This window comes from Scardinius erythrophthalmus, assembly GCF_964197995.2.
Source record: "Scardinius erythrophthalmus genome assembly, chromosome: 23".
Classification (NCBI taxonomy): Eukaryota; Metazoa; Chordata; class Actinopteri; order Cypriniformes; family Leuciscidae; genus Scardinius; species Scardinius erythrophthalmus.
The window spans coordinates 30,301,682-30,325,685 of NC_138243.1; the positions used below are offsets into that span (position 1 = coordinate 30,301,682).

Sequence of the window (24,004 nt, forward strand, 5' to 3'; positions counted from 1 at the left end):
TATCAAGTGGATTAAATGTCTAAATAATTAAAACTAATAAAGTCTGCCTCATTCTAAGAGTTTACAGAATGACAAAACGTCAGTAAAATGTGTACAAACACTTGTAAAAGCAAGTCCTTCCTGAATGATGTCGTTTCGGAAAGGCGTGTGTGACATGCAGTTAATTAAGAACACGTCACAACGCATTCAACACTTTCTCCTCTCATGCATTTTCAAAGGCTTTGATTCGAAATCGCATGAGCTAATATGATCATTCTTAATATGATGTCATCATTCCATATGATGTCATGAAAGATTTGAGTGCAGCTCATACCGGATCAGTGTTTGTTGAAGCCTTGCTATCATCCCAGAAATCATGGCCAAAGACTGAGATAACATAACAGTGCTCAGTCCAATAATTAGGCTATTGAGAAATGATAGACGTCTACAGCGCTCATGGGAACCTGTTCTGCTGTTCTGAGAAAAACCTCTCCGTTCTTTGTTCTGATTGGTTTGATGTGTATAAATGATAAACTGCCAGTATGGAGCAATGGAAGGTCGCTCACACCCATCTGTGATTTAATAAAACCATGAAAAGATGTTGTTTCATCGATGTCTGATGTGGTCAGTGCACACCCCGCTCATGTTGTGACACGCTAACATAACATGAACATTAGACTTGTGTTAAAACCTCGAAATAATCAATAGTTATTTAGATATGTTTCAGTTTTAGTTATTATAGTACATGCTTGTTACAACAAAAATAAAAATGAGAAATGTTGATTTTTTTTTTTTTTTTTTTTGTTTTTTAATTTTCTGGTTTGGTTTTAGTTAGCTATAATAACCCTGATGACAATGGAATTGTGAGTTATCATGGACAATTTGATTTTATTGTAAATTTAAAAATATTATATGCAGAGGTGGGTAGAGTATCCAAAAACTGTACTCAAGTAAAAGTACAAGTACTTATAGAAATATTTACTCAAAGTAAAAGTAATAATCTTAACAGTTAAGCTACTTGAGTAAGAGTAAAAAGTATCCAATGAAAAAACTACTTAAGTATCTAGTTACTACTTCGGATCATATATAGGCCATATATAGGCATATTATTAAATGACTTATTATCATAATTATATAGGCTATCTTTGCAACAAAAACAGAAGAGACGAGCATTATTTCTGCCATCTGTAGCCCGAAACTCATTGCCTGTCCTTTGGTTTGTATAATAGTAACTTATACAACTACATTTGGATTATTAGACAATGTCGAAATAAAGTGACTCTGCAGAGTTTTGCATTCACATTACCGCGGGATGGCGGGTGTTCATTTCATAAACTGTGGACAATGGTAGCTTATTTAATGTATAAATTAATGTATATGTCCCAAAAACGGGTAATGTCATACTTTGTAGTAGTGCTATGGTGGCGTAATAATCTGTTTGTTTGTAAAAGTATTACCTGAGTGAAATGAAATCGAATGTATCGTCCTGTGGAATCATTTATTCACAGACAGTTTACGAAGATGTTCAACTAATAAAGATCTTCATCGCTGGCAAAAATATGATGTATTTGCAGATTTGCTTTCACTGACTGTACTGTAGGTCTACGGACACTTCTTCCAACGCTCTTGATGTTCTTAAATCTTCCTGTTTCGACTCCGAGTCCGAGTCGAGTGTGAATTGAAAGCGCTTCAGACGATTCAGTGCGTGCAGGAACTGAACAGTTCATTCAAACTGATTCGCGAACCGATTTAGACAGATCTACCAACTTGTTTGATGAAGTCTTTGAACAGAATCGACTCAAAAGAGTGATTCATTTGTGAATTGAGCATCGCCCATGCCCAGAAAAAAGATACAGCGCGCTTGGAATAAACTACGCGTTTAACAACATGTATTGCATTAAAATAAAGTAACGAGAGGAACGTCGCCCAACGTAACGAAGTAAAAGTAGGCCTACAGTTTTTTTTCTTTAGAAATGTACTCGAGTTAAAGTAAAAGTACCCACATTTAAATCTACGCTTAAAAGTAAAATTTTACTAAAATAATACTCAAGTAAATGTAATGAAGTAAATGTACTTCGTTACTACCCCCACCTCTACTTATATGATTCTTTATGCTTTTTTTTTTTTTTTTTTTTTTGCAAAACATTGTTAATTATATACTTTAAATAACTGAATTTTATTTTATTTTATTTATTGACTATAATAACATTAATTTTTTTTTACTATAACATTTTATTTTATTTATTTGAGCTATAATGACATTTTATGTTTTTATTTTTTATTTTAACCATAATAACATTTTTTTAGCTATAATATAATTTTATTTTAGCTATAATTACATTTGTTATTTTATTTTAACTATGATATTTGACATTTTACTGACTTTATTTTATTTTAACTATAATAACAGTTTATTTTATTTTATTTTACCAATGACATTTGACATTTTGATGACATTTTATTATAATAACATTTAATTTTATTTGAGCTATAATAACATTTTATTTTATTTTACCTATAATAACACTATAATAACATTTTATTTTATTTTAACTGTAATAACATTATTTTATTATTGTCTTTTCTTTAAGCTATAATGAATCTTTTTTTAAATATAATATAATATTTTATTTTATTTTATTTTAACTATAATTACATTTAATTTAAATTAACTATAACAAAATGTTATGTTATTTTATGTTACTTTAATGACATTTATAAAAAGTATTTAACGTGATATAATAACATTTTAACTATAATAACTTTATATTTATACTTTATATTTGCTCGTGTTTTGTCTGTGTGTCGTCGCCGGTCGTCGCTCGCTCACAGGCTTCAGCGGTTTGCTGCAGTTGCTGGTTTCCGCCTGAAGGGGCGGAATTTTAATCCTCTCACTTCCTGATCCGGGGAGGGGAAGCGCGTGCGCCTGTTTATCCTCGGTTTTTTATTACGAGCTGCAATTTATTAAGGTAAATCAAACTATAAATTCCCCTTATATTTAATCTTTAATCACATTCGCGAATGAGGAAAAAGGCCGACCTCGTTATTCGCTCGTGTTTTGTCATTTTGCTCTGAGCAGTTGGTCTCAACAAAGGAGCTAGCAGCTAGTACTAGTATGCTAATGTCATTGTGTTGTATTGTTACCAAACAATACTTAAATATGACAATTGTATGCCTAATTTAGGTGATTATTATATATACTAGAACAAATGAACGTATCTAGGTTTATATTTTAAATTGCGTGGGGATTTAACAACATTAGAAGAGATGAGAGATGTTAGCACTGTTAGCAGCTGTCATGGCTCCTCCAGTCATTTGCATATGACTCCTTTATTAAACATACTCCTTTATTAATCATATTTTTCACATATTTGCAGAGTTATTCTCATTACAAAGCCCCTAAGCTAATACCAGAGTCACTCATAATGCCCTGCTCATTACAAAATATTTTACAATGTTTGTGTTGAATGATATTTAACATATTAAAAGTAGTTTTTCTAGATCTTGGCATAACGTATGGTAGCTTAATACGTCTTCCATGTCAAAATGAGATGATATTTTCCCTACAAAATGTAAATCGCCATTTAAATCATGCACACATGTGCTTCTTAGACGTTATTCAAATGTTTTGTGGTCGATTGGAAGCATCATTCACTCCCTTGTTCCTCATCTGATGTTCATATTGACTGATTATCCTGTGTTTCTAAGTTTTCAGACTGTGGTCCTGGAGAAGGTCCTCTGCTGGGTTACTTGAGCTCGACATGCACTGCTTCCACCAGAGTTTAGAGTTGTAAATAGTGGCTTTTAGAAGAACGGACTAGAGTTTGGATGTTTTAAAGACCCTGATCCGGAAAAAAACGCTTTATTTCCTCGAAGGCTGCAGGTCCAGCGAGGTTTAAGCCATGTCGGACGGACGGATCTACGTGGGAAACCTTCCCATGGAAGTTCAGGAGAGGGACATTGAGGATCTCTTCTACAAATACGGAAAAATTCGGGATATTGAGCTGAAGAACAACAGAGGCACCATCCCGTTTGCCTTCGTGCGATTTGAGGATCCACGGTGAGTCGCACGGCCTCAGAGAGCTCATGGACGAGGCTTTTTCAGGTGTAGAACGAAAATTAGGAGCACTTTCCTCTCTTCCTCTAGGGATGCCGAGGATGCGGTCTTTGGAAGGAATGGATATGCTTTTGGAGACTGTAAGCTGCGTGTGGAATACCCTCGTTCTTCCGGATCCAAATTTAGTGGACCTTCAGGAGGAGGAGGTGGAGGAGGAGGAGGAGGAGGAGGAGGAGGGCCACGGGGAAGGTTTGGGCCCCCGACACGTAGATCTGAGTTTCGTGTTATTGTAACCGGTGAGTTGAGAGATTTGAGACACTGGCACCTTCACTTAAACCAACATGACATTATAAATATCGTCTACAATAATATCGTGATTGTTGTTTAATGATGTGCGATCTGACATTATCAAGTATGTCCCTCACTACGTTATGTATTTAGACTAGTGCGCTTGTGCATGCTTTCATTACATGATTTACTCTATTAAAATGCATTTATAATGCCCTCAATATTCAAGACCCCCTGTAGTCAATAATTTGATCTGTGAAATTATCTTTGATCACCAAAATTACATATTTAAGCGTTTTTTCTTTGGACAAAAAAATTCTTCATGCCTTAAAATAGCTTGAATGTAACTCGACACCCTTGCCTCATTTAGTATGCGCAGTTCTATGAATGTGCAAATGATCTGATTGGTTACAAGGTAGTTTGTGACGTCAGAAACACCAGCGATTTCAAAGCGTGTTTTTGAGACTGTCTTTGGTTCACTGCAGTTTTAAGGAGGAGATACTCAGCAATGCTGTCGACTTATGAATTTACACATGGTTTGTCTTAAAGCAGATTAAAAACACCACATAGACACATAAACAACGCTAAAACCTGGATTTTCAACACGGGGGACTTTAATCGATGTCACACGAAGAGTGCAGTTTTTCTTTAAAGCAACACGCCACCGTTTTTTGAAATAGGGCTTATTCACCTTCTTTCCTACATTTAGATAGGTGGGCAAATGCATTTTTGTCTCAGTGCATGCATTGTTTTAGTTTGACAGGGTCGGCGCTAGCTTAGCTTAGCATAATGAATGGAATCCTTTGTTGCCAGCTAGCATGTCCTGAGTAAAAATGATATAAACAATAAAAAAAACCACCTAACTACTTCATGTGGCCTGTGTATTCACAACAGGTATAAATAGCGATGCAGATTAACACTAGGCGATTTCCTAGGCAGATATTGACTTATATTTTAAGGACTATATTAGGGGGAATAATATAGTCCCAAGTCATTATCTGCATAGGAAATCGCCTAGTGTTAATCTGCATCGCTATTTATACCTGTTGTGAATACGCAGGCCACAAGAAGTAATTGGGTGTTTTTTTATTTTTATCATTTTTACTCAGGACATGCTAGCTGGCAACAAAGGATTCCATTCATTATGCTAAGCTAAGCTAGCGCTGACCCTGTCAAAATAAAACAATGCATGCACTGAGACAAAAATGCATTTGCCCACCTATCTAAATGTAGGAAAGAAGGTGAATAAGCCCTATTTCAAAAAACGGTGGAGTGTTCCTTTAAATATCAGCATTATTACAAATGTGATATTGATTTTATACAACAGTTCAATAAACAAATTGTTAATATTAAGTGACTTGCATTTTAGACACAGTATTGCCTGTTTTTACTACATTTCGTCAAAAAAATAGTTCCCCCCCCCCAAAAAAAACACAGGATAGTTTTGCTCTCTGACACACAGGTGTTTCCTTACTGAATGAACGAATCACTTGAATGATTGATTTAATGACTCACTCATTAAAGGGATAGTTCACTTTGAAATTAAATTTTGGCATGTTTTAGCTTACCTCAAGGGCATCCAAGATGTAGGTGTCTTTTTTTCCGCAGTCGTTTCAGTTTAGATATTTTTAGGTCAAACCGTTCTTGTCTGTCAGTCATATAATGCAGGTCTATGATCACCCCCTCAAAGAGCATGCACAGAGTCCAAATTAAACAATTCCCCATCGTCCAAATTAAACAATTCCCCATCGTAAGTACATTGATGGCTTAAGACACGAAACGAGCGGTTTGTGTGAGAAAACGAACAGTATTTATATTGTTTTGACCTCTTATACACAGCCACATCCAAGTGATCTGATCTGAGGGCGCAGTATAGATATATATACACTAGATGTCGCCTTAAAGACATTCGTTCCAATGAACTGCCGTAGCCAAGGCAACATCTAGTTTATATATATCTATGCACCAGTCTGCGCACACGTCACACACCAGGAAGCGCCCGCGCCCTCAGATCACCTGGATGTGGCTGTGTATAAGAGGTAAAAACAATATAAATACTGTTCGTTTTCTCACACAAACCGCTCGTTTCGTGTCTTAGGCCATTAATGTGTACTTACGATGGGGAATTGTTTAATGTGGACTTCACTGTGCATGCTCTTTGAGACAGTGACCATAGACCTGCATTATATGACTGACAGACAAGAACGGTTTGACCTAAAAATATCAAAATCGAAACTACTGCGGAAACAAAGACACCTACATCTTGGATGCCCTTGAGGTAAGCTAAAACATGCCAAAATTTAATTTCAAAGTGAACTATCCCTTTAAGATCAAATGATTCGTTTCTGAATGAATCAGGCATATTGATTGAATCGATTGAATGTCAATGACTCATTAACAGTGACTCGCTGCCTCCTAGTGGCGGTTTTAATTTCACATTTAAAGCAGCACTCAGTAGCTTCGGGATTTCTTCGCTGTATTCTCGCTTTTTGCTCGCAGGTTTCTCTCTAGAGCTCCCCCCACAGCTTCGGAATAGATATTTGACAACACTATTGTAAAAACTCTTTGGTGATTCTCAGACACCAGAGGCTAGTAGATCAACGACATCAAAGCAGATGGGACATTCTTTAAAACGTCTTCTTCCTTCGGGTTCGAACAGCGTGAGGGAGCGCAATAATGACAGTATTTGAGCAGATTTCTTTTGGCCATAAAGCAATTGTTTACATCGCGAGACCTGATATCACGCGATACTTCCTGCCGCGGCGGCCGGCGGCCCGCCGTCTCAAAGTTGCAAGTGCGAATTTTCCGCTCACAGGCACCAGGGGGGTGCGAAACGACCACCATTCAACCCGAAATAAGTAATATAACCATTCCAATGACTCCGAAGCTGTTCAGTTAAGGTAAAAAAGTTACTTAGTTCACCTTTAAAGTATCTTTTTAATTTTTTTAAATCATTTCAAAATATAAATATGCAGCGTTTTATGTCTAATTAATCACAACATTATTTCTGCATGTGTAACTGCAGGTTAAACGCATCTATGTCCCTCTGAGCTGCATTAAACAGTCTGTGTAAATGCATCTAAATGCCACTTCAGATGCAGCTTCTGCGTTGCAAAGATGAATTTTGTTGATTTCATTTATTTGTAAAAGATGATTTCTGTCACTGCTGCGAACTGACCACCACACAGAATATAAGGAATATCAAAAACTTTAGGAGTCAGACGTCCACTCCTAAACCCTAATCACTATAGAAGTTTACCCAACTATGACGACTTCTGCATCTGAGAACCATAGAAATGTGAAAAGGGTTTGCTTTTTATTTACCGATAATTATAATGGGTTGTGAATGCTTGACTTTAATTTTGCAAATGGATGTTAATTTGTTTACATGCATATTACACAAATGTTTACAGCACTTAACTCTCAAAGTGTTTTGTAGATGGGTGTATGAACATAATAAAAACCTTTCCCTGCAGGTCTTCCTCCCACTGGCAGCTGGCAGGACCTCAAAGACCACATGCGTGAGGCCGGAGACGTGTGTTTCGCTGACGTGCAGCGTGACGGCGAGGGCGTGGTTGAGTTCCTCAGACGTGAGGACATGGAGTACGCGCTGCGGCGTCTGGACAGCACAGAGTTCAGATCACACCAGGTGAGGAAACGTGCATTGATTCAGTGTGCACATTCAGACATGTTCATATGGGTGTATTATTTTGGGCTTCAAAATCTCGCCCTCCAACGATCACACGTTGATCTGATTGGTTACAAGGTAGTTTGTGACGTCAGAAACACCAGCGATTTCAAAGCGTGTTTTTGAGACTGTCTTTGGTTCACTGCAGTTTTAAGGAGAAAATACTCAGCAATGCTGTCGACTTATGAATTTACACATGGTTTGTCTTAAATCATACTAAAAACACCACATAGACACATAAACAATGTTGGGGAAAGTTACTTTGAAAAAGTAATGCATTACAATATTGCGTTACTCCCTTAAAAAGTAACTAATTGAGTTACTTAGTTACTTTCTAAGAAAGACTTTTTGCATTACTCACTTGGGCTGGGCTTTTTTTTATAACAAAAAAAAGTTATATTTTTGGGCAAATGTAAAGGCCTTTTCACACAAAAATGTAAATAATAAGGCTGAAGGAAATGCAAATGTATGTGTATAAGGTGTGCGGCTCAAACAAACCTTTCAGGTTTCCATGAATCCATACTTCACCAAGAAGTTCAGCAGCAAGAACATCGGTCAATAAAGTGAGATTAAATCCATACAAATATTTGTTTTATTTAACAGTAATTATTGGAGGTTTGCTTAGTATTCTGATTTTGCATTTCACTGATTTTATTAATTTTGAGGAATACTGAATCTTTTTTGTGCAAGTGAGACGTGTAAATGCACGCTCACATTTAGTCCAGAACTACAATAAACACCTTTTTTAAATACAAAGTCTCTGCACTTAAAATTTTTCTCAGCATGGGGACAGAAAAGCTGTCAGTTATGGGAAAGCAAAGTAACTTGCGTTACTTATTTGAAAAAAGTAACTGTTATTTTGCTGTAAATGTAAAAGTAATACATAACTTTACTAGTTACTTGAAAAAAGTAATCTGATTACGTGACATTGCATATAAACGACATAAAAGGGGTGGTCGATTATGATTTGACTTTTCTAACTTTAGTTAGTGTGTAATGTTGCTGTTTGAGCATAAACAACATCTGCAAAGTTACAACGCTCAAAGTTCAGAGCAAAGGGAGATATTTGCTTTTACAGAAATGGCTTTTTAAGGACTACAACAAACGGCTGGTAGAGACTACACCACATTCCTCCCGGGTTAGTGACATCACCAACCCTAGAATTTGCATAAACCCCGCCCCCTGAACACGATTTCGACAGAATATCATGTTTGAAGATAGTAATCAATGACTAGAAGATAGTAAACTCCACATTAGCAACATAAATTCACCAACTAACCATTCAGAAATGTCCTGTTGCTTCTACATGTTGTCACTTCTTCTTGAGTCTCTCCATCATTGTCTGACTCCGGTTTGAACATAAAAGGCTAATAGTTTTTGAAATATTGCACAGTGCATGTCTGTGTGAGGTAAAAGGACACGAGCTCTTGAAGCTCCGCCCCCTGTGCTGGGAGCAGCAGCTCATTTGCATTTAAAGGGACAGACACAGAACAGTGCATTCTTGCTCACCCTCAAAAAGTGACAATTTTAACATGCTATATAACAATATCTGTGGGGTATTCTGAGCTAAAACTTCACATACACACTCTGGGGACATCAGAGACTTATTTTACATCTTGTGAAAAGGGCATTATACCACCTCTTTAAAAGCTCCATTAATACCCCTGACTTAAAGTTCATCCATCTTGTTTGTTGTTCAGGGAGAGACGTCCTACATCAGAGTCATGGAGGAGCGAGGCACAAGCTGGGGTCGCTCGCGTTCCCGGTCCAGGTCTCGCGGACGCTACTCACCCGCGTACCAGAGCAGAGGGTCTCCGCCCCCCCGTTACCGATCGCCACCGCGTCACATGACCCGCCATAGCCCGCCCTCCCGCCGCCCCCCGCTCCAGCATCATAGCCCGCCGCCACGCCACTATCGATGAGCGCCAGCTCCTTTTCTCGGCCGTCACGCCCTCTTTTCCTTTCTCAATTTTGTAATTTACATTCCATTTTAGGAACCCGAATGGCCTTATTCACCGTTCAGTTCATGCGAATATGTAAATGATCATGTGGATGATGCGTGTGTGTTTTCAGAGCAGATGATGTGGTTGTGAATGTGAAAGATCTGAAGATGAATAACCCGTTTTGTCCTTTGTGATTGGCATGAGGTGACATTTAAAGACGTGCTGTTTGTGATTAATCTGGTCTATTTCATAAACATGACAATTTTTTATGATTTGAATAAAAGGCTGGAATTTTTAAAATGTTTCTTTCTGGAATTTCCCCCTATGTGATCTTTTTTTTGCTTTTCTGTTTGTTTTGTATCATGTGATGACTGTATGCATAATTTTTTTTTTTTCTCAATTAAAGCATCAAGTCAAATTTACTCCCACAATGTATCGCGAGTCATTTTTACACACCGTCGTTTCGCAGGAATAACGGAAACAATAACAGATAACGGAAAAACAGTAAATTGTGAGTTAAAAATCAAGTCATTGAATTATCAGTAATACTTTAAAATAATTAATTAAAATGATGCATTAAGGTTAACGGGCATTGTCAGTAAATGTTAAAATGAGCATTAGCTAAGATTCATCAAATGTTTGTTTTTCTATAGCAGTTAATATTTTATTAGTTATGCTGAGCTCTCAATATTTCAGATATTGATCTTTCTTTCAGAAATTGCTCATTTAAACCATAAAATGTTCTTTGACTTATCTGAGCCATTTGTACAGAAAAACTTTAATCATTTTAATTTCAACTTTTTTAATTAGTCCGAAATATATATTTTCCATTAGTGTACTGATGTGACGCCACAGATTTAATTAGGTTTCAATAAATAGCATGTGTTGGATTCTGTACATCACGGATTTGTTGATGACAAAGAAGTGTTAGAAGTTACACTAACATAGAGAAAACATGTTAATTTACAAAGAATTAAATTCCTCTTTTTTATTTTGAGCATGCATGTATTCCCTTTTCTGTTATTTTTTCTTTCTTTTGTTGTCTTCTTCCTCAATGTGTGCATATATTTTTCTTTAATATCTTTGAATATATTTGAAAGTTATCCTTAGTTCATCATATATACAATCAATAACTGATGTTAAAACATTTTATTAAAGTTTTTATGATGCTATGGAATTCTTTAGAGCATTATATGTGAAACGTTTGTATCTTTCGAAATGCTACATGGATATTTTGTTGGAAAAAACGTTTAATAAATAATAAATAAATAAAAACTGAGCTCATTAACGTAAAAGAAAAAAAAAAAAGACTGATGGCCAATCAAATCAAAGAAGGCGGGGCTTAGTTTACTGCGTCACACTTCACATACAAACCGCGCGAATTTCAGCTCGGCTTCAGTGTTTGATGGTAAAAGTGCGAAATGCGAGGTAAGATTTAAATAGATGTTTTACTATATAAATGATAATCAACAGTTATATCCAGTGATGCAAACTACTATACTTTTTTGTCAAATTTCGTGTTGAATGTAAAATATGGGCTGAATCATTTAATACAAGAAACATTTACCACGTACGAATAAGAGTGAATGGTATACATCTTAAAATACATTTATTATTTGTTAATAGTTCAAATTGATAAAAACTTGTTATTTTACTGGTCTTTTTTTGTGAAGCTTCGAAACATTTGCGAATCATGTTTCGAATCAGTGATTCAGTAAACGATGCTTCGTTATGTCGTAACTGTTTCGACGTTTTTAACGGTCATTGATCTCTCTGAGTCTGAACCCATGGGGAAATATGTTCCCCATGAAATATATGTTTCCGTGGAAATATGATGGGCGCGTTACTTTTGTGAAGCTTCGAAACCTTTGCGAATCATATTTCGAATCAGTGATTGATTCAGAGCGCATTTCAAACTACCCTAGTCAAGTGATTCAGTAAACGATGCTTCGTTATGTCATAACTGTTTCGACGTTTTTAACGGTCATTGATCTCTCTGAACCCATGGATCCGTGGAAATATGGTTTATTCTTTACTTTTTTTTTGATGGGCGCGTTACTTTTGTGAAGCTTCGAAATCTTTGCGAATCATATTTCGAACCAGTGATTGATTCAGTTCAGAGCGCGTATCGATCAAACTGAGTCACGTGATTTCAGTAAACGATGCTTAGTTTCGACACAACGGTTATTGATATCTCTGAACACATGGATCCGTGTCTACATGCTTTATGGATTTCCATCTAATCAGTTATATAAATTTGTAGACATTTCATTGGTCTCTTATTGGCCTGAACCAAGCGCTCCATAAAACAAAAACAAGACTACAGTAATAAAATAACACACATGATACATACTTTTCATATTTAACGATGATTTTGTTAGCGGCCATTAATAATTACACTTTAAAAATTTGCAATTAGTTTGTAAAACGTGCTTTGACGTTTCAAAAGCTTCGAAACTGAATAATTTCCCCCTTTGAATCAACGCTTCGTTTCTCCCATGATGCATCACTACCTGAAATCCATTTATATTCTTTAATTATTTAAATAGCATGACACTCCCCCCTCCTAAAACAAAATGGCCTGAAGGACAGAAGTGAATTAATTGTTGGCTTGCGTTTAAAATAATGAAAGTAAAAAATAATGCACATGTATTGTTAAACATTTTCTGAGGCACATTAAAGACAGTCTGCAAACCAAACACAACTGGTTTCATTTTAATGCACACATGCATTTTCTTGCATGTTTAAAAAGCCTCAGCGATGCTGACAGCTCAAACATGCCAAATAACCCCCATTTAATAATTTAACAAGCAATGTACAGTCTCAAAAATGTGTGTCCATCAGAGTCAGCGATGCAGTCTTTGTGTCTGATGCAACACGTCCATATAAAGCAAAGAATAAAACACGATCAGGCGAACATCAGCTGTCTGGCTTCTCTCTGTTTGGGCCCATGAACTCCACACCTTCTATAGGGATGTCCTTCTCCTTGATGGCTTTCTGTAAACACACATCAGAGCATCAGTGATTGACAGCAGATTTATAGGAAGGTTTTGAGACAGAGTTGCAAGTGTTTTCTCAGTTTTCTCACCTCCGAGGGCTGATTCACACTCACATACATTATTGTTCACATGCACGGATATGTACCTGGACACACGTGTGGTATTTGAGGAATAATTCGCTGCACGGATCTGCGCTGCGGTCTCCTTTGAGGAATTTCTCGGCGAACCAGCGGTTAAAACACTGATCATACTCGCGCTTGAGCTCCGTGCAGCCCTCGCCGACACTGTTCATCTTCTTATCCCAATGAGACGACACAGTTCACGGGTGTAAGGATGTCTGTCAGAGGAGATCTCGCTGTTTTTCCGCAATCTCTCTTGACTTTGCCGATACCACGTGGTCTCGCGTGGCGCGCGAGGATGACGTCACTCAGCCGCCGCCGCCGCCGCGTAATAAAAGTCTTCAAGGATAAAAACGGGACCCAGTTGATTTACTGTTTGGAATTAAAATAAAATATGAATAGATATGTTAAAAAATAAATAATAATGTGTAAAACTATTTCATTCTTCACAAAATAATAAATAAATAATAGAAAAATATTTAATAAAAAGTAGGAAAGTGCTGAAGGTCAATGTTTACTGTAAAAGTAGAACAATTTAATTCTTCACAAATTATAAATAAAACAGAAAATGGTTATTAAAATTAGGAAAGTGCTGAAGGTCCATATTTACTGAAGAAATGTAACTATTTAATTATTCACAAAAATAATAAATAAATAAATAAAAATGGAAAAATATTTAATAAAAGTGGGAAAGTGCTGAAGGTCAATATTCACTGAAGTAGAACAATTTAATTCTTCAGAAAAATAATAAATAAACAAAAATGGAAAAATATTTAATAAAAGTGCTGAAGGTCAATATTCACTGAAGTAGAACAATTTAATTCTTCAGAAAAATAATAAATAAATAAAAAGTTCCTAAAAAGGTCAAGGTCAAGGTAAACTTTATTATCCACAAGTAGGAAATTCATGTGGTCATCATTACACGCTCCATTGTTAAATAGCCTGCTGCATACCAATAAAAACATAAATACAAAAGCATTAAATACAAAAACATTTAAACATTAAAACATAAGAAAAAAAGGACAAGACACACAAAACAGTAAACATTAAAGAAACATAACAAGCATGTGTGAATAAATAAACTAGCTGAGTGCTAGCTGATTGTTGTACAGTCTAATTGCTGTAGGCACTAGGCAGAAAAGATTTGCTGTACCTTGTGGTCCTAATTTTCCTTTGCAGTCGTCTCTGCCACTTGACTTGTCACTTCTTAAGAAATTCTGATGAAGACACACATGCTCTCACACATACACACACTCATACACTCGCTGCGGAGAAGAGTGACAGTGCAGGAATAACACTAATAAAATACATTTACATTGTACATTTTTATTTATGTGTGTGTGTGTGTGCTTAATTATTAGGCAAGTCAATATTCTGATCATTTTTTTTTTCCATTTTAACAATTCCAAACCACATAAATCTTAATAACTACTATTCATTTTGTATGTAATTGTTTATAAGTGACAGGAAACATTTTAGTTTAGTGCCCAATTCTCACTATTAACAAGTTGCTTATTAGCATGAATATTACTATTATATTGTCTGTTTATTAGTACTTATAAAGCACTTATTAATGCCTTATTCTACATGACCATATTCTACATCCCTTAATCCACCCAATACCTAAACTTAACAACTACTTAGTACATAGTTAATAGTTAATGAGAAATGGACCCTAAACTAAAGTGTGACGGTGATATATATAATTGTTAATGAGTTTTCACTTCCAGCCCTCGTTAACAATTATATATCACTTATAAATGATTGTATACTAAATTAATAGTATTTAACTTATTAAGATTGATATGATTTGGAATTGGTCAAATGTGCTTGGAAATAGTTTTTTGGAATATTGACTTGCCTAATAATTATGCATGCACTGTTTAGATATCCAATATTGATTTCATATTCAAGTGGCTCGTCTGAAAAGTGTCCTGCATCGTCTGGTTTGTAGATGTGGCTCTGGTGCTCTGGGATCTCTGGATCTCTGGGATTTTCCACCTGTTTTCTGGCCCTGCCTGGGAAAACGATGCATCTGATCTGCTGAACATGTGAAGTTCCTCTAACATGCTAGTTCCGGCTCTCGTCGTGATGTACTCTCAGTAACGGCGCTAACTCTTCCTCAGCTTCAGTTGTAGTGTTGGTTCGGGTGAGATCAGGGCGAGAGGAGGCGTGCCGTGGCCCGAGGTGAGAGTCCACATCACCTGACGTATCAGTGGCTTTTCTCATGCACTGTTGTGTTTTCCCTGGATGCTTTGTGTTCTTTATCCCACACATAATGAGCTGTCAATCAAGCACTCGCACCCTGAAGGGGAAATGAGGAAATGCTTAACCAACCCAGAGGCGTTGCTAGACACAAAGCTCTACTGGGGCACAGGTCCCCCATTGTTTGTCTGAGATAGCAACAGTAACTAAGGAGGCTGTGGCTTACCGATAGGTCAATTAAATATAAATTTCATATATGTGTATTTTAAGGTGCTTGAAGGCCCAAAAATTTGATAACAATAGCTTTAAAAGCATGTTAGTGGGCAGCAGTAGCATAAATGTTTTATCATGCAGATTACAGATTCTTATTCTTAGCCCACATACACACCAAACTACACACAGATATGAATTATGTAAAACACTACTATCTTGTGTCTTTTGCTTGTTCAGTGTGCAGTGGAGTGTATAGGAGTTTGTCACACGTACATGTACAGTATGTGCACAAATACACTGTATATATTATACAGTATGTTTGATGAATGTTAGTTATTAAACTGAACTGAATCAACACTGAAGTGACTATTAACTGAATATTGACACTATGGGCTTGTTGGCCAAGCTGCTTCTCAGGTGATTTTTTTAATTTGTTACTATTGTGAAGCTGCTGTGAAACAATATATTGTAGCTCATATATGTGTGTGTGTGTGTGTGTGTGTGTGTGTGTGTGTGTATATATATATATATATATATATATATATATATATATATATATACACATACACACACACACACACTATATATGCAAAAATGCCAAGTCAGAAACTCACACTGTGTGAGTGTGTATGTATGCATGTATGTGTAGTATGTACACAAATATATAAATACATACACACATATATATATATATATATAATGCACTATAAACAGAAATTCAAGAGGGTCAAAATTATTTCTTTCTTTCTCAAAACGGAGTTTCTCACTTCACGCTCACTACTGCGCAGACTCTGAGACTTTGGCGGCTTCACTTTTCTTCAATGGAAGAGAATGAAGGGGCGTCGTCCATCTTTTACAGTCTGATCGGAACAAAATACAGTAGCACCTCAATGCAGTACAAAAGATCCAGGGGGAGGAGTCAGATCTCATATAAGGGGTGGAGATTGGTAGGTTTAGGGGTGGGTCTAGGTATCAGGGGGTGGAGTTGGGTAGGTTTAGGTATGTAAGGTGGGAGGAGTTGGATCCGACTCCTCCCCCCGGATCTTTTGTACTGCATTGAGGACCATCTCACAAAATACGGGACTTATTCCGCCATATTGCATGTGTTGCACTTTCTCCCATTCATAGTAGGCTAATGCGAGACTAGTGCACTGTTTTTCTGTATAAAAAGTCTTTGCCTATAGGAGGATCTTTGTTGACATCTTTGTACGCATGCGCGAGTGGTTGTGTGGCAACAAATCAAACAGTATTGCGGGCTGTAAAGACGCGACGAGCACTTTCAAGAGAGTTAGCGGGCAAAATCCACAATATATAAGCACTTTAACATCTGAAGACCGGAGGAGGTTTGGAGAGAAGCTCAAAATTTGTATTGGTGACAAAATCGAAGTTATTCAAAGCCCATATGAGATCTCCGCTGACTGTGCGTGCAACTCCCCAAACAGTCGAGGCATTTATACTTGACGCAACTGTTTTGTTTTAGACTGAACACCAGACCATACAACTGATTTAGACGCGCAAACTGGGTGATGATGAGATGTACTAATATCCGTCTGCTCGGGCAGATTCGGCTCAAAGTCGTGCATCTGCGGATGCGGAGGCGCGCGCGCTGTTAAGCCGAATCTGCCCGAGCAGACGGATATTAGTTTTTTTATTACCTTCGCGCTCATGCGGACGCGTCGAGTATAAACAAGGTTTTACAGCTCAGCCACTTGTTTTTTTTCATATTTTTTTGCAAGTGGAAGATCTTGGTTTACATTTGGACTTGGATGTGATCTTATAGGCTTGAAAAGGTTGGTGACCACTGCATAACGCAAACCCAGTCAAACGTTTGACTGCAGTATCTTCTATTCTATGCGCCTTATAATCCGGTGCGCCCTATATATGAAAACAGTTATAAAATAGGCCATTCATGGAAGGTGCGCCTCTGCTTATAGTGCGGAAAATACGGTAGTCAGGGTGCTGTGGATCGCGGTTTGGGACACCTGAATCAGAACGCGAAAACATATGACTCGGTTGATTTGACTCAGTTTTATTATTTTTTATTTTATTCAATCTTCTATAAATACATAGTCACTAAGACTTAGGCCTACCATGAACAAAATGAGCCTCACAAACTCGATCAGGAACGTTAGGAATCCAGGCTTCGGAGCGTACAGGTTCAATCGCCTAATTGCACGCAACCATTTCTTTCGTTTTTCGCGATCCTTTTCGGAGGGAATTCGAAAAAACTTTTTATCAGGCCCCTAACGAGCCGTACAATCGACCACACAGCAAGAGTGAACCATCCTCTTCTCTAAATCCTCCTCCAAACGTGCAAAACAGTCAAATTACAGGTATCTAGCGGTGTTTCCTGCCACACGATTCCCGTGATGCAACGCGGCAAACATAAACAATGACGTCACAAAAGATCCGCCGTAAAGTGCAATTCCATTTCTTTGCAGAGGTTTTTCTTATGGGTTTTTCTGAGGCTTGATGCTTTTGTATCTTATGTCTGATGATGATGTAGGCTAAATTGTTTATCAAGTCTTACCTCCCTCAAACTCATCATCTCTCCTTTCTGCTTCACTGTCCCTGCTTCGTACAAAAAAATATGATGTCCATCTACAGAAGCCAATAATGAATAAAAATAAGATTATTTGCATTATTTACAAACTTTTGTTTCATATAGCCTACCTCAATAGTGTCAGCGTGCCAACACCTGACTGGACTTCGGTGTGCTCAAATGTGCGCGCGCTGCAGTTGCTAGGAAACACAGACGTGCGCGGGCGGGCATGGATTTCTGTCGCGCGGGTCAGTTTCTGTTTTCGGTTAAACTGCGTTGCTTTTACAAGCGTTGATTGTTTTATTACTGCGTTGCAAATAGATAGTTTATATTACCCTATAATATAATTTCTATTAAATACACTGACAAATAAAATAAATTGTTAAACTCAAACTTCAGATTTATTGCCATAGACTATTAAAATGTTTAATTTAGGTTTACATTGAATTTAGCATGTTAAGGTTAGGTATAAATTATGATTATCAGAGTTTTCTAGCAAAAGACTCTGGTCAGTCCTGTTTTACTGAAACTCTTGGAGTTTGTGTTTTAGCAAGAAAGTCCAGCCAGTCCTGTACTCGGGTCTCAGTGTTTGAATAGATATGCTGAGTGGATTAGGGTGGGCTATGCTTTCAGTCTAAAACCGGTTCCTAAACCTGTCTTTTTCGGTTCCTGCCCCTAAATGTATATAAACTGTAAAAGAACATTCACGTCAGATCATGTTGGAAGTTTCTACAGCCGTGTACAGAGGAGTTCTCAATAAAGAATAACTTCCGTTGAACGCGATCCCAACTGTCTCCTGGTCTCTGCTTTGAAGAAAGAAAAACTTTACAACAACAGTAAAAGAAATGGACACATTGGATTCAACGGAGACAAGTGAAGTCAATTAGAAGCTCTCACTTCCTGATGGCTGAGCGACTGCGCAGACTCACACTGAGCTTGACGACGTGGATGTGACGTGAGCAACCCGTCTGTCTTCTAGTGGCTGTGCCGAGAGAAATCTGAATCATTCCCTTCCTAAACTTGCAGAGACGGAGAGTGTGAGTAGGAGCTGTCCATGAGCAGGAGCAGGAGCAACTTTTGCTAAGTATTCTGATTAATTACTTTGTCATTTTGCCTCCACGTCTTCCCGATCGCCCGCGAGCTTCTCCTTCTGTCCACACGGTAATCTCTCTACTGTGCGACAGAGAGTCGCCTGGTTATGACACAATCCTATTTTTACAAAAACTGCTTCTGCGGGCCATAACGTAAGATACAAGGTAATGGAGCATTTTATTAATTTTCGTGTTTCTTTAGAAATAAACAATGGACAAATGGAGTCTTTAAACGCCTCAGATGTAAAGTTATTTGCTGTCGAAGTGAAAATGAACGGGAGTCAATGGAATGCTAACAGCAGGAGATGTTCTGCTAATCAATGGCGGCGGCCGGGGAAGCTTTTTTTTTTAATTTTTTCTGAAAGATTACCCCCTTGGGCACAGGGGTCTAGCAACGCCCCTGTTTTACAGCCCTCTGAGCGAGAATACATGCAGTCACAATTTGCTTTCTTTTTTTTTGATGTCAAACTACCTGGAGGAGTTTTCCATGAACTGTTAGTTCAGTGTTGATAACTATAGTAGTTAAAAGGAGTAGTTCGCTTCAGAATTAACATTTCCTGATGTACTCTCCCCAATGTCATCCAAGCTGTTCATGTCTTTCTTTCTTCAGTGGAAAAGAAATGAAGGTTTTTGAGGAAAACACTCCAGGATGTTCCTCCATATAGTGTCTTCAATGGGGTCCAACGGGTCGAAGGTCCAGATGTGAGTTTCAGTGCAGCTTCAAAGTCTCGACACGATCCAGCCGAGGAATAAGAGTCTCATCTAGACAAACCAGCGGACATTTTAGAACAAAATACACATTTATATACTTTTAACCACTAATGCTCATCTTGCACTAGCTGTGATGCGACACATTACGTAATCACGTTGAAAGGTCACGCGTGAACTGACCTGTGTGAGTAGTAATTCAGCATTTGCGTGTAGTTCAGTAGAATAAATGTCCTTATTCCTTTATATCCGCGGGACTCGCGTGTGGCGCTGATATCCGTCTCTCATTAGCAATCGCGCCCTGCTTCATACCACAGTCATGTTAAAAACATCAATGTATTCACTCAGAAACTGTATAAACATTATTAACGTTAGATCCATCGGCCTAAAATCTACGCCTTTGTTATTGTAACAAAGGTTAGCGACCCCTAGTGGTGAAAAAAATTACAGATTGTAGCTTTAAGTAAAGAATGATCCATCACGAAAAACAGTCAACACATACATTTATTAAATATTATAATACAGATTATATCATATGCAGCACGCAGTTCTGACAATATACTATATAGTTTCACAGAGTACGATAAAAATATATAGGTTTCCAATACAATTTCAACAAATCTTTGTGTCTAATGTTGTCTGTAGTTCGTGTCACTGAGGCTGTGAGCCAAATACATTGATCAGTTAAAGTTTTTACAATTCACACGTCCAACATTTGTAGATATTGTTATATTGTGAGCTACATACAGCATCATTCAATGTAAGCTAATGTTACAGGGCATTAAACAGTAATATATAGAGATGGATGATAAAGAGATCATATGATGGAGGGGAATTAGTGTTGATGACACTGGCACTTCATCCAATCGCTCTGGGTCTCACGTGTTTTAGCAGGTTACTACAATCACATCAAATCTAACAAGTGCTAAAAGTTTGGGACACCATACAAAAGTTTGGCTGCTGGTAGTAGAGCACATCTGTACACACACACACACACACACACACACACACACCTATATGGCATATACTGTCTCAGATAAACATGAACTTCATGACAAGCGCCCACCACACATGTCCCTGAACAGAGAAACTTAAGGCAAAAAGATCAATAGAAATGAAAATATCGGTTGTTTTTACAGTAAAGTTGGTTCACTGAGTGAGGTTCGTCATTGTGTAGCAGCACAACAGATTATCTGAGTGACGAAGATGCTGGGGCAAAAAACCTGATGCTAAATGAGTGTCCAGGTCGCATTTGACCCCAAAATCAAAAGAAATAAATAATTTACTTTTTTTGCATAAAGAAAATTCAGCCTATTTTTAAGACCATTTTACTGTGAAAATAAATAAAATCTTCATTACTGCAATATACATTTATGATTTTGATCAGCTTTTTTGCTCATTTAAATAAAAAATTTATTACAATAATGATTTACTATAGTTTCGTAAATAAGCAAACATTTTAATGCTCTTGAAGGAATGCAAATTTAATTTCTTAGTTTTTCCTATGTGTTTATTATATAATTTTAGGGATGCACGATATATCGGCAACCATGTTGGTATCGGACGACATGTTTTAATGTTATAATTTTCTTTCCAATAAGAAAATTTGGCCGATATATTAAAGCCGATAAATAATGGGTTATTTCCTTTAGCTGAGACTCTTCAGATGCGCACTGTTCAACATGATGGTTATGATTTGCTTGAAATATGATTGGAATCACTTCAAAACAGGAAAATACAGTTCAGTGCAACGTGCAGCGCAAGTCTGTCATATCGGCTACATAAAAATTATAATGAGAACATCATAATTGTGTGTTTGAGACATGGCTTTTAATGGTGAGACATTGTAATCAATCTGATATAAAACTTTGGATTTAGATTTATTGGCCAATATATCGGTTATCGGCTTTCAAATATAAAGAGTTATCGTATTGGCCAATATATCGGTTATCGGCTTTCAAATGTAAAGAATTATCGGTATCGGCGAATATATTGGTTATCGACTTTCAAATATAAAGAATTATCGGTATCGGCCAATATATCGGTTATCGCCTTTCAAATATAAAGAATTATCGGTATCGGCCAATATATCGGTTATCGGCTTTCAAATATAAAGAATTATCGGTATCGGCCAATACATCGGTTATCGGCTTTCAAATATAAAGAATTATCGGTATCGGCGAATATATTGGTTATCGGCTTTCAAATATAAAGAATAATCGGTATTGGCCAATATATCGGTTATCGGCTTTCAAATATAAAGAATTATCGGTATCGGCCAATACATCGGTTATCGGCTTTCAGATATAAAGAATTATCGGTATTGGCCAATATATCGGTTATCGACTTTCAAATATAAAGAATTATCGGTATTGGCCAAAATATCGGTTATCGGCTTTCAAATATAAAGAATTATCGGTATTGGCCAATATATCAGTTATCGGCTTTCAAATATAAAGAATTATCGGTATTGGCCAAAATATCGGTTATCGGCTTTCAAATATAAAGAATTATCGGTATTGGCCAATATATCGGTTATCGGCTTTCAAATATAAAGAATTATCGGTATTGGCCAATATATTGGTTATCGGCTTTCAAATATAAAGAATTGTTGGTATCAGCCAAAATTTTCATATCGGTGCATCCCTGTATAATTTCTTTTTCAGTACTGTAATGTAATGTAATGTAAAAAAAAATATATATTTAGATTTATACATCAAGAGAGTATTTATTTGCAAATATACAATAATCCAAATGCTCCTAAAAGTAGAATGCAAATTTAATTTCTTATTTTTTTCCTTTGAATTTAGAGGTCAAATATGAGCTGATTTTCACCCTGCTGGAAATGACAATAATTCACGTTCATCCCCACGTGAGTCTGATGAACCTGACAAAAGGTGCCATCAATTTGTCCGTGCAAATATCGTGTAGTGATGTGTGAAGTACGCTAAACATCTCTGCAATAACGAGTGTCTAATTTTCACACATTTAAAAAATAAATAAATATACAGCATTATTTTTTTAATACTTTGTGCTTTTAGAAAATCTGAGTCATTGAGTCACACATCACTGCCATTCATAGATCATCTTTATATATTTCATAGCCATTTCGACCTTGTATAAAACTATTCTCTATTTTAATAATTTTCTTAATCTCTGATATATTCTAGTCATATTTACTTTTACAGACCCCGTTAAAATCAAAATCAGTGTTTTGTGGCTTGCAGATTATGTCTTTGAGTCCATTGACATGTTAGTGCTAATCTGACTAAATAAACTTTATGTATAGGGCATTAAAAAGTTTCTCATCTTACACTTTTTTTCCAGTCAAATGGGCTATTGGCTGTTTGAAAAACACTGATATATCCCGCCTCAACTTCCTATTTCAATATTTATACTCTATATTATAATATTAAGATCTGGGCAGATGAAAACACTGGTTTGGCATTTACCGTAGCTGAAGGTTTTGTTTTCTCAAAATGGCCAAAAACAGACACAGAGCGTCTTTAGATGGATAATGGTAGGCAGAATGATGAGGAAGTTGTTCACTTGTTCTCGATCAGGATCTGGACCTTGTGCACCAGGTCTCGGGCCATGACCAGCAGCTTTGGGACATCATGATGTTCAGCCATTTCTATATGAAGACATAATGAGCAACAGCATATCGTTAGCTATGTTTACATCCAAAGTTGGGAGTACTTGAATATGATATGACCCTTTTTTTAAACTTTAGTTAGTGTGTAATGTTGCTGTTTGAGCATAAACAACATCTGCAAAGTTACAACGCTCAAAGTTCAAAGCAAAGGGAGATATTTGCTTTTAAAGAAATCGCTTTTTAAGGACTACAACAAACGGCTGGTAGAGACTACACCACATTCCTCCCGGGTTAGTGACATCACCAACACTAAAATTTACATAAACCCCGCCCCCTGAACACGATTTATAGATTATCATGACAGAATATGCTAATCAATGACTAGAAGATAACTACACATACGCTACATAAATTCATCAACTAACCATTCAGAAATGTTGTCTACATGTTGTCACTTCTTCTAGAGTCTCTCCATCATTGTCTGACTCCGGTTTGAACATAAAAGACTAATATTTTTTACAATTTTCAGTCCATGTGTGTGAGGTAAAAGGACACAAGCTGTTGAAGCTCCGCCCCC

The 24,004-nt window shown here is 36.9% G+C and overlaps 3 protein-coding genes across 4 annotated transcripts in view; 1 reads left to right on the forward strand and 2 right to left on the reverse strand.

Annotated features, from left to right (window-relative positions):
• Positions 1-2,786: 2,786 nt before the first annotated feature.
• srsf9 (serine and arginine rich splicing factor 9) lies at positions 2,787-11,207 on the forward strand. 2 transcript variants are annotated; one of them, XM_081354122.1, is made up of 5 exons: positions 2,787-2,948; positions 3,856-4,039; positions 4,127-4,332; positions 7,801-7,973; positions 9,713-11,207. In XM_081354122.1, exons 2-5 carry the CDS (start codon positions 3,882-3,884, stop codon positions 9,932-9,934), a joined length of 759 nt encoding a protein of 252 aa, XP_081210248.1. In that variant the 5' UTR covers positions 2,787-2,948; positions 3,856-3,881; the 3' UTR covers positions 9,935-11,207. The 2 variants fall into 2 exon arrangements, with proteins under 2 accessions (XP_081210248.1, XP_081210247.1); XM_081354121.1 differs by having other exon boundaries at positions 2,800-2,948; positions 3,688-4,039; positions 9,713-11,126.
• triap1 (TP53 regulated inhibitor of apoptosis 1) lies at positions 10,745-13,396 on the reverse strand. Its single transcript, XM_081354123.1, has 2 exons — positions 13,100-13,396; positions 10,745-12,952 (listed from the first exon to the last, which is right to left on the reverse strand). Exons 1-2 carry the CDS (start codon positions 13,244-13,246, stop codon positions 12,875-12,877), a joined length of 225 nt encoding a protein of 74 aa, XP_081210249.1. The 5' UTR covers positions 13,247-13,396; the 3' UTR covers positions 10,745-12,874.
• A 9,658-nt stretch (positions 13,397-23,054) lies between these two features.
• Positions 23,055-24,004, reverse strand: part of sgsm1b (small G protein signaling modulator 1b) — a gene marked incomplete at its 5' end in the record, with an annotated part of 33,047 nt that continues 32,097 nt past the window's right edge. The window contains one exon of the mRNA XM_081353957.1: positions 23,055-23,466. Within this exon, the coding sequence (XP_081210083.1) occupies positions 23,378-23,466 (89 nt within the window). The 3' untranslated portion in view covers positions 23,055-23,377. The remainder of the gene's footprint in view (positions 23,467-24,004) is intronic.